At 40.8% G+C, this 13,562-nt stretch overlaps 1 protein-coding gene across 3 annotated transcripts in view; it reads left to right on the top strand.

The window, feature by feature from the left end:
- The window catches only part of MGAT5 (alpha-1,6-mannosylglycoprotein 6-beta-N-acetylglucosaminyltransferase), a 384,102-nt gene that overhangs the window by 262,764 nt on the left and 107,776 nt on the right, over window positions 1-13,562 (top strand). For all 3 annotated transcript variants that reach the window (XM_055122917.1, XM_055122916.1, XM_004616498.2), the window contains one exon: window positions 7,105-7,238. In XM_055122917.1, the coding sequence (XP_054978892.1) occupies window positions 7,105-7,238 (134 nt within the window). The remainder of the gene's footprint in view (window positions 1-7,104; window positions 7,239-13,562) is intronic.

Here is a 13,562-nt window from a genome sequence, read left to right as displayed (position 1 = left end):
GGTCTATAAAGACTTCTAAAAAGTATTAAAGGTTAAAGTAATTTTAATACAGATGCTTTATTTAATAATGTCAGTGATACATGAATTTGAGTAAAAATTGTGTGTTGTTCCCACCATTTTGACCAACTGAATAGTACATATTCACCTATAATTTTAACTACTTTCCTAATAGAATGTGTTGAAATCTTCTATAAGTATATCTTAGAAATCTCTAGGTGCTTTTCTTTTTTATTGTCATTGGGCAAAGAGGTATTTTAGTGTGCTGTTCAAAAAAATAGAAAAATAGGGCAAAGACACAGCTCAATGGGCTGAGCGCATGCTTTGTACACAGGAGACCCAGGTTTGATCCTGGCACTGCACGATCCCCCAGATCCCACCAGGAGCAATCCCTGAGCACCACCAGACCCTCCTCAAAAACCCAAACACATTTAAAAATAAACAAGAGTCTCGGAGAGATTGTAGCAGGACTTTGCCCCAGCACCCCATATGCTCCCCACCAGAGTGATCCCGAGTAGAGTCAGAAGCAGTCCCTGAGCACAGTTGGGCGCAACTCCAACACCTTTAATTAATTAATTAATTAATTAAATGAGCCCATAATGATTGAAACTAGGTCTTTTAATTTCAGGTTAGTTTATAGTTTAATATTATCAGTTATGTCAGATCAGAAGTCCTTTAGAAATGAGAGATAAGGGAAATGTCAAAATAATCAGAATGCTTAAAACAACAACAACAAAACAGAATGGGGGAAGCAGCCTTTTTTCTATAGAATTTTCTTAGGATATTCTTACAGTACCAACGATTTTCTCATTTCACTCTGAAATGCTCATGGCAGAGGAAAGAACCTGGTTGCAAAAACATTGTGTGCTTTTGACTTTCTTTTGAATATAGTTAATTAAATATATACGTATGTTTGTACACACACACATACACACACACACACACACACACACACACAGAGGGAGAAAGAGAGTTTGGAGGGAGCCAGGTAGATAACTAGAGAGATAAAGCACATGCCCAGCATGTGCAAGGGCCTGAGTCCGACACTGGCACAACCATGTGTGTCCCTGGTGACCCCAGAACACTTGCCAGGTCCAATCAGCCCCACACTGCCCGTGTCCTGGGCATCAAACTGTCCAGTTGTGAGCACTGGGATGAGCATCAGAGAGTGACCTTCAGCACCCTCAAACTCTGTTAAATGTAGTGCCTTTTGAAAACAGAAATATTGGTTTCAGTTAAGAATAGCAGTGAAAACTTTTCAAGTATTTCCTATCTTACATTGGTATTATTTTATTGCTTTTTTATTACTATTACTTTGATTTTTCTTAAACTCTTTATGAAAGACGTCCATCAAATTTGTTCACAGTTATGCAGAAATAACAACCTTTTCTTTTGGTTAGAAGCTATGTAAGTGATTTTTTTTTTCCTACAGCATTAAAATAAGACAAAAACCAGCACTGCTCTTTTCTGGCCTTTTTGAGAGTGCCATGCATCTGATAGATGTGTGATATATTCTGGGTGTCACAAGACTCACATATCCTTGCCAAACAGAAGGGCTGTCTGCATGGAAAAATACTCATGGTGGTAGTGTTTAGGTCGATAATAAAAGACGATTTCATTATTAAAATGAGCACCAATATGCTTGCTTGAGCACTGATATTTGATTCTTGTTGGGTGAAAAGGCTCTCAGAGGGGGGCTTAATGCAAGAATATAATGTTAATCTGTCCTTTCTTTAATACAGCAACCATGTTAGTAATACTAGCTGGAATATTTGTTAGTATCTTTGTCTTGTATTTTGGCCATGTGATGAAGCTAAGATTTGATCTGAAAGCCAGCAGAGGAACTCTGAAATTTCCTTGTCAGCTTCTTTCACCTTTTTTTTTTTTTTTTGACTTCATTATGTTTAATCAGAGGAAGGACATAATTTTTTTTTTTTTGAGGGTACAGTTACAGATTTATACACTTTTGTGCTTATACTTCCCTCATACAAAGTTCGGGAACCCATCCCTTCACCAGTGCCCATTCTCCACCACCCGTAAACCCAGCATCCCTCCCACCCTCCCCAATCCCATCTCCCCCCCACCCCACCCTGCCACTGTGGCAAGGCATTCCCTTCTGTTCTCTCTAATTAGCTGTTGTGGTTTGCAATAAAGGTGTTCAGTGGCCGCTGTGCTCAGTCTCTAGCCCTCATTCAGCCCGCAACTCCCTTCCCCCACATGGCCTTCGACTACAATGTAGTTGGTGATCGCTTCTCTGAGTTGACCTTTCCCCGGAACATGAGGCCAGCCTCGAAGCCATGGAGTCAACCTCCTGGTACTTATTTCTACAGTTCTTGGGTGATAGGCTCCCACTCTGTTATTCTATATACCATAGATGAGTGCAATCTTTCTATGTCTGTCTCTCTCTTTCTGACTCATTTCACTCAGCATGAAACTTTTCATGCCCATCCACTTAACTACAAAATTCTTGACCTCCTTTTTTCTAACAGCTGCATAGTATTCCATTGTATAGATGTACCAAAGTTTGCTCAACCAGTCATCCGTTCTGGGGCATTCGGGTTTTTTCCAGATTCTGGCTATTGTAAACAGTGCTGCGATGAACATACATGTGCAGATGTTGTTTCGATTGTACTTTTTTGCCTCTCTGGGATATATTCCCAGGAGTGGTATTGCTGGGTCAAATGGGAATTCAATATCTAATTTTTTGAGAATCGTCCAAATTGTTTTCCAGAAGGGCTGAACCAGTCGGCATTCCCACCAGCAGTGAGCTTCTTTCACCTTTTAAAGATTAGATATTATTAGGGATTTCTCTCTTCATCATCTTGGTTGCAAGTAGATGTTCTGAAATTCAGATGTTTTGAATTTCATTAAATATAAATTTATCACCTGGTCTTTGATTTAGGAGCGAACACTAAGTCCTGTTGATCTTGGAACAACTTTGTAAATTCAGTTCCTTTTTTTATTGGAACCTAAGAAATCTGCTTCCACATTAGTTTGATATCTGTGTATGACAACATATTTTTACTAAGTACTGCAAGTCACAGATGCATTTGGTTTCACTCGAGGCATTTGCTGAGCTTCAAGGACACATGGGAAAGTGAGATGCAAGTGGTCCAACATAGACTGTGTTTTACATCAAACTCCAAATCAGAGAGTAGATCCTGTCAAGGGTGTGAGCAGAGAGTCGTGTTGCAGGACTCATCTGACATTGCTGCTGCCTCCTTCTTAGGGTGAGACCAGCTGCCTCCGGCAGAAAGGCAAATTATCTTTAAAAGTCATCAGTCTGTTTTTGATGCTCAAGACACAAGGAAGATGTCAGAGGAACAACATAAATATTAACAACAAAAACACAGTTCCATAGCACACAGAAGCAGACAGCGACTGAAGAAAGGAAACTAGAATGTTTCCCTGTCATAGACAGAGATCAGTTCTTTGCCTCTGGTTTAAAATAACGACGACAACAACAACAACAACAAAATCAGATAAGCTGAAAGAAAGGGAGAGACAGAGAGAGATTCAGTTTCCAAACAAAAGCTTCAAAGTTGAGTCATAAAGAATTAGAAGTTTCTGTGCTGTCTGATTATTCATTCCCCAGCTTGCCCTCTGGAAGCTCAGCATCATGGTTGCTTGCTTCTTGGTGCTTTGTCTAAGTCCAGACTTTGAGTAATCAGCTTCCTATAGGCATCTTCCCACACCATGGTGTTTTAATTGTCTAAATTTAAAATACCAACAACAGAACTCCCAAGTTAAAAATACTCAAGGGGGGGGGCTGGGTAGGGCATATGCCTTGGGTTCAATTCCCAGCATCCCATATGGTTCCCTGAGCACTACCAGGAGTAATTTCTAACTGCAGGAGCCAGGAGTAACCCCTGAGTATCACTGGGTAATAATAACAATAATAATAATAATAATAATAATAATAATACTCAAAAGGGCTAGAGCAATAGCACAGTGGGGCGGGCTATCACTGTGTTGAACCGCTGACCCGGGTTCAAGCCCCAGCATACCAGAGTCCTGTGAGCACTGCCAAGAGCAATTCCTGAGTGCACAGCCAAGAATAATTCCTGAGCTCTATCAGGTGTGACCAAAAACCCAAGAATAAATAAATTAAATACTCATAAGTCTGAGCTAGAGAGGAATATAGACTATTTGAGTTGATTTCAAAGAAGTGAACAGACCAAAGCCTTTCAGACAAAGCCTATGACTAGGAGCACCATTTCTCCCTGCCGAGACGCTGCAAGCTTTCCTTTCCAGTGCCCTCCTGACTGGGCTGCGCCTCCCATGGTCCCCCTTTTCCATGGGCACCCCTAAACGTTCCTCCCTCCTCCTGCAGTTACCTTCTTCAGGGCTGCCTGTGGTTTCTGCTGCTTTCTGAACACTGCCTTCTCCCAAGAAAACAGATTAATTAGTTTCAAGGAGTCCCTTCTGTGTCTCATTTTAAAAGGAAAAATGATAAGTTCAGAAATGGAGGCTGCTGAGGCCGGAGAGGTAGTACAGTGGGTAGGGCACTTGCCTTGCTTGTGGCAGCCCTGGGTTTGATCCCTGACACCCCCTGGGGTTCCTTAAAGAAACCCAAGACTGATCCCATTTCAGTATTGATTTCTTTCTTCTAACTCACTTTTCTTTGACATGCTAAACCAGTGGTGAGTGGCTTTTAGGGAAAAAAGCCCAATCGGAAAGATTTTAGGCTTGTGGGAGCTAGAGAGAGACAATAGAAGCTAAGGTTCTTGCCTTGTATATGGCCGACCCAGGTTTGATCCTTGGCAACCCAAATGGTTCCCCCAAGGCCCTTAGTTGTGATTCCTGTGCTCAGAATCAGGAGTAAACCCTAAGCACAGTAGGTGTGGCCCAATGCCCACCCCCGCCCCCCACCCCCACACACAAAATAATGAGTTTTTAAGCTTTCCCAACCTCCTGGTTTCTGTTCTAGCTACTTAGCTTCACTTTTATTATGTGTAAATAGCTTTAGAGATTATGTGGATATATCAACTTCTAAAATGGCTCTATTGTGAGGTGCAGGTAACTTTTTTTAATGCCCAGTGTTGCATTTCATATGGTTTTCACATCACAGAATGTTCAAGAACTATTTAAAATTATAAAGATTCTTTTTAGCTTATGGGCTATATAAAAATCAGCTGTAGACAGATTTGATGATAGAGCTGCCCAGGTCAAAGACTGTGATGGAGGAGCCCCATGGAGCATCTTTAATGTCCTTTCTTTGGGCTCCAGCAAAAGCAGTAATGTTCACAACTCTGTCACTGTCATCCCGTTGCTCATCGATTTGTTCGAGCGGGCACCAGTAATGTATCTCATTGAGAGACTTATTGTTACTGTTTTTGGCATATCCAATACGCACGGGTAGCTTGCCAGGCTCTGCCGTGCAGTCTCAATACTCTCGGTAGTTTGCCGGGCTCTCCGAGAGGGGCGGAGGAATCGAACACGGGTCGGCCTTGTGAAAGGTGAATGCCCTACGGCTGTGCTATCGCTCCAGCCTGTTAACAACTCTAAGCACATAAATACCATCCTAACTTACTGAACCAGAGTCTGGTTTTACCTAAAACCACATGCTCTGAGGAAAACATTGAATGACTATTGAGTAACTAGCATGCTGCATGCTTTAAGCAGAGTCAGACCTTTGCCAAATTTGTCTATTATAAGAAAATACCAGATTGTGTGCCTTAGAACAACATGTATTTATTGCTCACAGTTTTGAAATCAGAGTTAATCAAGAGCTCTCATCCTGGTCACTTCTTATTGACTTCTCACATAATGGAAGGATGAGAAGATTCTGCTTTTCTGAGAGTGTTCAGTCCATCCTGGGGGCTCCACCCTCGGGACCTAATCACCTCCCGAAGGCCTACCTCTCATGGCCACTATTACCTTTGAGGTTTAAGATTTTTAAGAATAAATGTATTTACCTGGAGGCCCATACAAATGCACCTTCTATAAAGGAATATTGGTTCTTCAGCACCTGCTCACTAGGCAGTGCTCTGTGCTCTGCTTGCTGCAACGTGAACTTGGCCGTCTGCAGTGCTAATTTCCATGGGACTTGATTTTTTATACTATTTTTTTTCCTTTTTGAATCACCATGAAATACAGTTACAAAACTTTCATGTTTGAGTTTCAGTCATTCAATGATCAAAAACCCATCCCTCCACCAGTTACCATTTTCCACCACCAATGTCCCCAAGTATTCCCCATCCCACCTCTCCCCCTACATCTATGGCAGACAATTTCCCTCTTACTTTCTCTCTCTACTTTTGGGCATTATGGTTTGCAGTACAGAAGCTGAGAGGTCATCACGTTTGTTCTTTTATCTACTTTCAGCGCACTGTTTTTTGAGCCACAGTGAAATACATAGTTACAAGGGTGTTCATGATTTGGTTTCAGTTATATAATGTTCCAAGATCCATCCCTTCATCGGTGTACATTTTCCACCACCAATGTCCCCAGTCTGTCTCTGTCTGTCTGTCTGTCTGTTTTTCTCTCTCTCTCTCTCTCTCTTTCCCTCTCTGTCTCTCTGTCTCTGTCTCTCTGTCTCTGTCTCTGTCTCTCTGTCTCTCTCTTTCTCTGTCTCTCTCTCTCTCTCTCTCTCTCTCTCTCTCTCTCTCTCTGTCTCTCTCTCTCCTTTTGGATATTATGGTTTGCAGTACAAATACTGGAAGGTTATCATGTATATCCCTTTACCTACTTTCAGTTTAAGTTCTTGTCCAGAGTGATCATTCCTAACTATTATTGCCTTATTAGTCCCTTTTCTTTCCTAACTGCCCTTTGCTCACACCCCACACTTGTGGCACGCTCCCAACCATTGACCAGTCCTCCTGGCCCTGTTTTTCCATGGAACTTGATTTTGCTGGAATTTGAATACTTTTCTATGTTTAATCAGCAATAGAAGTAAGTTATGCCTGGTGTGTGATGCCTCGGGCTGGAAAGTCACACATGGAGATGTTGGTGATCCAGGCATCCCTGGTACCTCTCAAGGCATGCCGGTAGTGTCTCCAGTGAAGTTCATCCCTGCGGGCTCCTCTCTGCAGAGCGTGAGGGTGTTTGCTCTTTGAACCTGGGATGAGAGGTAGTCATTTTACTCGTGGCACGTTTTTCTTTCAGGTGCATGCTCCGAGTCCTGGACTCCTTTGGCACAGAGCCTGAGTTTAACCATGCGAACTATGCCCAGTCGAAAGGCCACAAAACCCCATGGGGCAAGTGGAATCTGAACCCACAGCAGTTTTATACAATGTTCCGTGAGTATTCTTCTTTCACATCTGCTTTCCAGAATTCCACCAAATCTAGATAAGAAAGGAAAGTAGGCCGTCACAGTATTTAGGTCATTCTCAGCGCCCTTAGCTGGAGAAATGTGTGCCATTGAATCTTGCCATTGGGAATAACTGGATCTTTTTTTTAAATTCGAATTAAAAGGTCATGTGAGTTTTTTTTTTTTCAAAGAGATTTAGAAATGTTCCGGAGAAAAATGTTCACTATGAATTATTTCTAAGACTTAGAAATAATTTCTAAGTTTGGGAAAAGACTTTGGGTAGAGTTTGGATTGGCAAGTACTAAATATGTTTCATGCAATGCCACACAAACGCTATTTAAACCAATCCTAGCTTCTGCTTGTTTTATTTTTAATTTTGTTTTGTTTTGTTTTGTTTTAGGGCCACACACTGTGATGTTCAAGGGCTAACTTTTGGCTTTGTGCTCAGGGGTCACTCTCGGCAATGTTCAGGGGGCCATGTGGTGACAGGGATTGAACCCTGGCCTCCTGCATGCTAAGCATGAGCTCAGCCTTGGAGCTTCCTCTCTGGTCTGACTCTAGCTTCTTCAGCTTTTGGTAACTGCATGTATGGGAATAGAGAGAGGCTCATGAAACACTTGCACAGCCAAAGGTTTATGAACACACACAGGCCAAACAGGTTTTGAAAATCAACTGCTCAATACAGTGGTCTTCAGATACCTACCCACAGTCCACTGCTGGTCACAGGTATAGAAAGGTGGAAAATCTCTGGTGTACTGCTTTTATTATAACTCCAGGCTCATTAACCAGCATGCAGCGCAGCCACTATCCACAGGTGTAAAAGGGTTGAAGAACACTGGCATCATGAACCCACTTTTGGCAGCACTCACTCATGTTGCATTTCTTGCCATTGCTCCAGATCAGGCTGGAGTGATAGCACAGCGGGTAGGGCGTTTGCCTTGCATGCAGCGGACCCGGGTTCGATTCCTCTGTCCCTCTCAGAGAGCCCGGCAAGCTATCAGGAGTAGACCGACTGCACAGCAGAGCCTGGCAAGCTACCTGTGGTGTATTCGATATGCCAAAAACAGTCACAAGTCCCATAATGGAGACGTTACTGGTGGCCCCTCAAGCAAATTGATGAACAACCAGACAACAGTGCTACAATGTTACAGTGATCTAGATCAGTAGTTTTGAACCAATTTTCACATGTGTGGAGCAGCCCTGTTCCACAGACTGGCATTTGAAAATCACTGCACTGGATTATCAAGGAGAATGAAACCTTGACAGGCTTGCACCCCTCCTGATGTTGAAACCCTTATTAGAAAAACAATACACTTTATAAAGGAAAAAGAAGTTGGCCTTTCAAAATTGGAACTTTTTCAAATGCATTGCGTATTTTGCTGACTTAAACACTGCACCCAGAACAAAGTCTGGCTCATGTGGTGTTGCTGCTTCCGGCAGAGCTTATTTAATGAGGTGAAGTCGATGAGGTGGTAGGTTCCTAATAGACAATGAGCTTGCTGGCCCCAACTTTAGGCTCTTCAGATTTTTCTATTTCCATAGAATTTTGTTGTTTGTTTGTTTGTTTTTACCCCACACAGTCATCATTTCCTATGGCTGCCATCCATTTGACTTACCCCCAGTCTCATTTATTAGCAACCAAGGATGGTGGAGCCAAATGCCAAATCTGATAGAGTTCATTCCAAAAATATTTTATATTGTCAACAAAAGGTGATGAGGTAAAGTCTTGTTCTGGAAGTGAAAGTTTCCATGAGATAATTCAATGAGTTTGATTTGATGCTCACTCTAGAGAATTCCTATCTTTTTAAAGGAACAGATAGTATTAATCCAAAGTGTTTATCCTTCTATCACTTTTGAGGTGACCCACGCTCCATCCCTGGCATCCCAGGTTTCCAGGACTGATCCCTGAGCCAGGAGTAAGCCCTGAGCACTACAAAGTGTGACCCCAAAACCAAATAAAGAAATAATCTGCTTAATTTGGACCTAAAGAGGTAGCCCAGGGGAATGGTCCTTGCCTTCCATCTGCTGGCCCAGATTTTATCCCTGGCACTATATATATGGTCCCCTGAGAAATGCCAGAAGTGATCCCTGAGCTCAGAGCCATGAATAAGCCTTGAGAACAGCTGGGTATTGGTCCCCCAAAAATCTCCCCAGAAATTTTGAAATCTGCCTGTTTTCAATACTAGTGCTCAACGACAGTTGAAGAATGGATAGAGAAATTGTGGAATATATGCACACTGGAATACTGTTTAGCTATGAGAAAAGATGAGATTTTGCAGTTTGCTACAACTGAGTGGAATTGGTGGATAGCTTGCTTAATGAAGTGAGTCAGAAAATAAAAGATAAAGAATAAATACCAAATAATTTTGCTCTTGTGAGGAATATGAAGAAACAAAGAAAAGGAATAGACCATCCCAATGTAAACAATTCAGACATGATCAAAAGAACTGAGAACTAGAGAGGAGAAGGGACTGTGGGATAATGGTGTCAGAATCTCAAAATATTTGCAGAGGGATTAGTGTAATAGCTCTGCAGATGTAAAGAATATTATTGTAAATTATGATATGTCAATTAAAAAGCAGTCAACATAAAACATATTACATACAAAAATCTTGTAATTGAACATATTTTAAAATAGTAAAGCCAGAGATCTGTGAGGATTTTCTATATGCATAGTAAATATTATTTTCATAATCAATTGTTGGAACTATATGTCCTGCTATTGCAACCTATCCCTGAGACACAGTTCAGGAAAGAGGCTAATATAAGGCACATTAGGTGACAGATGGCTTGTCACCATGGTGTGAGGTGTGATTGCAGGTAGCTTCTGGTTTGACTTTGTTCCTTTGAGGGACTACATTAAATAGTAAAAGAGTTCCTAGAAATGATCTGTACTTTATGTCAAATGAAACAAAATGTTAGCTGGATAAAATGACCCAAATTGCTTGAATGACATGGATACATGTACATCAGCAGTTAGTGTTTCTTTTACCCAGGGAATGGAAAGTGAGGACTTTTCCAGAAAGTATAAAGATCTCATTTAGCAAGGTGGAGTTCTGCTTTTAATGGACAGAGGATTTTATCTGTGTGTTGCTTGATTGAATTGAAGAAATTCACTACTAGAGATGTAACTGGAGATGAAACTATTCATCTGTTCTTATTAAGCATGAAAAGGGTTAAGTTTTCTGAGTGCTAAATTCAGCAGGATGTAGAGGGGAAAATGGATACATCTGACTACCTTTTAAAAAAGAACCTCTATAACAAAACAACAATAATAAATAGTGTGTTAAGCAAATCTTGTACTTGATATCTCTGTTGTGTTTTTAAAAATTCTAAAAATTGAAAAAATTCCCAATCCAATGGGAAAAAAGAATAAGCAAAAGCTATTAATATTTCTAAGGAAAATAAATGTATTGTCTCAAATACATAGATACATTAACTTCACTCACACTAAGAGAAATATATTTTAAAACTGCATCGAGATACCATGTCCATGTGTCAAGTTGGCAAAAAAAAAAAAACAGCAATCTTTTGGCATAGCTATTCTGATACTGAGACTCAGGAAATAAGACATTTCCTACCTTAGTAGTAAGAATGCAACATGTTCAACCCTGGAGTAGAGCATTTGCCACGCGCTAGCAAAACTGCCTATGCCTCTTTGACCTGATCATCTCCATGAATTTATCTCAAACATAGGTGAGCTGAGAAAAAAAAAAAAACAACTCAACGTGGGCAGAAAGCTATTTATTATGACATTGTTTTTAATAGGAAAAGCCTGGGAATAACACAAAGGTTCATGATAGGGACTGAGTGAATAATGAAGTCGAAAGATGAGGGAAATTTCACTTAACAGCCCTAAGGGATAAGGGCAGGTCTTCTCTGCTCTGGATGGAGATTTCTAGGATAAATTCAGTGATGAAAGGCAATTGTGTAGGGCTGTGTGGAGAAGAATCACTCCTTTCCATATAAGAAGCGTGTGATACGGGGCTAGAGAGATGGCACAGGTGCTTGCCTTATATGCAGCCACCCAGGCTCAGTTCCCAGCATCCTATATGGTCCCCAGGAGTGATCCCTGAGCACAGAATTAGGAGTTAGCTCTGAGAATATCTAGGTATGGCTCCAAAACAAAATAAAACAAAAGCTGTATGGTAGAAGAGAAGCATGTAAGGCACAAATAGCAAGTCAATACAAATTAATACCCCTACAGAGAAGGGCATTTGGAGTGAGGTAGAAAATAAAACTATACTTTTATTAAATTCTGGAACCATGTTTCACGTAATGTAAATAGAAGCATCAAAAAGAACACATTCACTGCAAACAGACTTAAAAAGAAACCAAACCTGGTGATATATCAGGTTGGTGAAAATCTCTCACCAATAATAATTATTATAGTAGTAGGGTATAATCTAATAAATGTGTAAACTTACATATAATTTTATAATTCGAATTATATAACTATATAAATATATTCTATAATTATATGTTATATAATTGCAGTATTTTGATGCTAGGGATTAAACCCAAGACCTCACACACGCTGGGCATGTTCTCTACCACTTAGTTTCAGTCCTGGTTCACCAATAATTATTTATACTGACTTTAAAATATGCCTTTAGTCATGCTTTAATAGTGGAAAATTTACATTATTATTATTTTTTGAAATCTTTACAAGTGTAAAGGAACTGTGGTTTCTGTTTACAGGAAGAGAAAGGGCCTTACTATAAGTAACATTTATAATTTTGGGTTTGAAAGAAGAATATCAGTATGAACTTAGTTTTTCTTGACATGGAATTGTTTCTAGCTCTGTACTTTGTAAAGGACTAATCCTAATGTAGTGATACCACTTCCACTAAAAGGAACCTCTTGTAATAGCTGCTTACAGATCGAGGGTAGGAAACACTCTAGAAGGGTCGTTTTTTCCATGCCAGAAAGCAAAGAAGCAAAGAAACCATTGAAGTAGAACCAGAAAGGACACAGGAGCCAAAGATGGAGTAGTCTGAGCATGAATAGAGTAGAAATGACAGTGGATTGAAACCAAACCAATGGAAAATAGTTCATGTTTCCAGAATGTTCATTCAAACAATAAATACCCACAAAATCAATCAGTCATCTTTGCAAGTTACCAGGATACCACTTCATTACTCTGAGACATAACAGGATAGAATCCAGCTTTGATTTTGCCTCTCTAGGACAAATTATATTTGAAGATAAATTGTTGATGAGAGAAAGTTGTTAATCATGAAAAAAAAACACAAGGAAGAAATGCAAAAGAACTAGAAAATGAGCATTTAAAACTGCTGGTGAAATAACAGAGCAAGCAAAGCAGGGATTGTTATATATTTATATATTCAGTTGATGGAAAATTTCCTTATGGATCAGACTATCTTGGGTAAGGAAAACATGGATGGGGCTGTAGAAGTAGTATAGGAGGTAGAGTGCTTGCCTTGTACACAGCCAACCTGGTTCAATCCTCATCATCCCATATGGTCCCCTTTGAAGTAATTCCTGAGTGCAGATCCAGGAGTAAGCTCTGAGCATTGCTGGGTGTGGCCCAAAAAACAGACAAACAAACAAACAAACAAAAACCCCATGGAAAAGTATAGGTAAGTGAAGCTGTTGCGACCATAATCCTGTTGAAGTGTGTCCCTCGCCAGTGATATGGTACAATGGTACAGCATAAGTTTTGCTTATATGAAGCTCAAGTTCAATTTCTGGCACCAGAAATACAAAGTATGTGAAATACATAGACTGAAGAATTTGCCACAGAAAACAAGCCTCTAGACTCTAATTGAACCATTATTATCTTTACCTAGTTAAATTTTTTGCATTTTTCTTGTGGGTCCATTTAATTTGAAGGTTTGGGGGAGTAAAAAGAGTATATTAGACCCTCTCCCCACCCCAATAAGGCCTTGAGTTGCCGCCCACGAACAGCTCCTCTGGCTCCTGAATGGCCATGATCCCAGAGGCGCACAAACCAGTCTCGGAACCCAGTGGCTTTTGGCAGAAATGCATCTGGATTGAGCATTAAATTATGACACAGTGCCACCCCAGATGGGGAAAAGTGGTTGTCCCTTCCACCTTTTCCCTCCGGCATCGCGGTGGCTGTCACCTCTTCAGAGCCTATTGGACAGTCAGGTATGAGACTGCAGTGATGAGACACACAGGGCCTCACGGGATGGGGGTGGAACTGGCCCCTCTCCCTGCCCCAATGAGGCCCCAAGTCACCGCCCACAAACAGCTCCTCTGGCTCCTGGATAGCCATGATCCCAGAGGCACACAAACTAATTTCGGAACTCAGTGGCTTTTGGCAGAA

The sequence above is a fragment of the Sorex araneus genome, chromosome X, assembly GCF_027595985.1.
Source record: "Sorex araneus isolate mSorAra2 chromosome X, mSorAra2.pri, whole genome shotgun sequence".
Lineage (NCBI taxonomy): Eukaryota > Metazoa > Chordata > Mammalia > Eulipotyphla > Soricidae > Sorex > Sorex araneus.
Note: the sequence above shows the minus strand (reverse complement) of the source record. Positions and strands in the feature narration are given on the sequence as shown.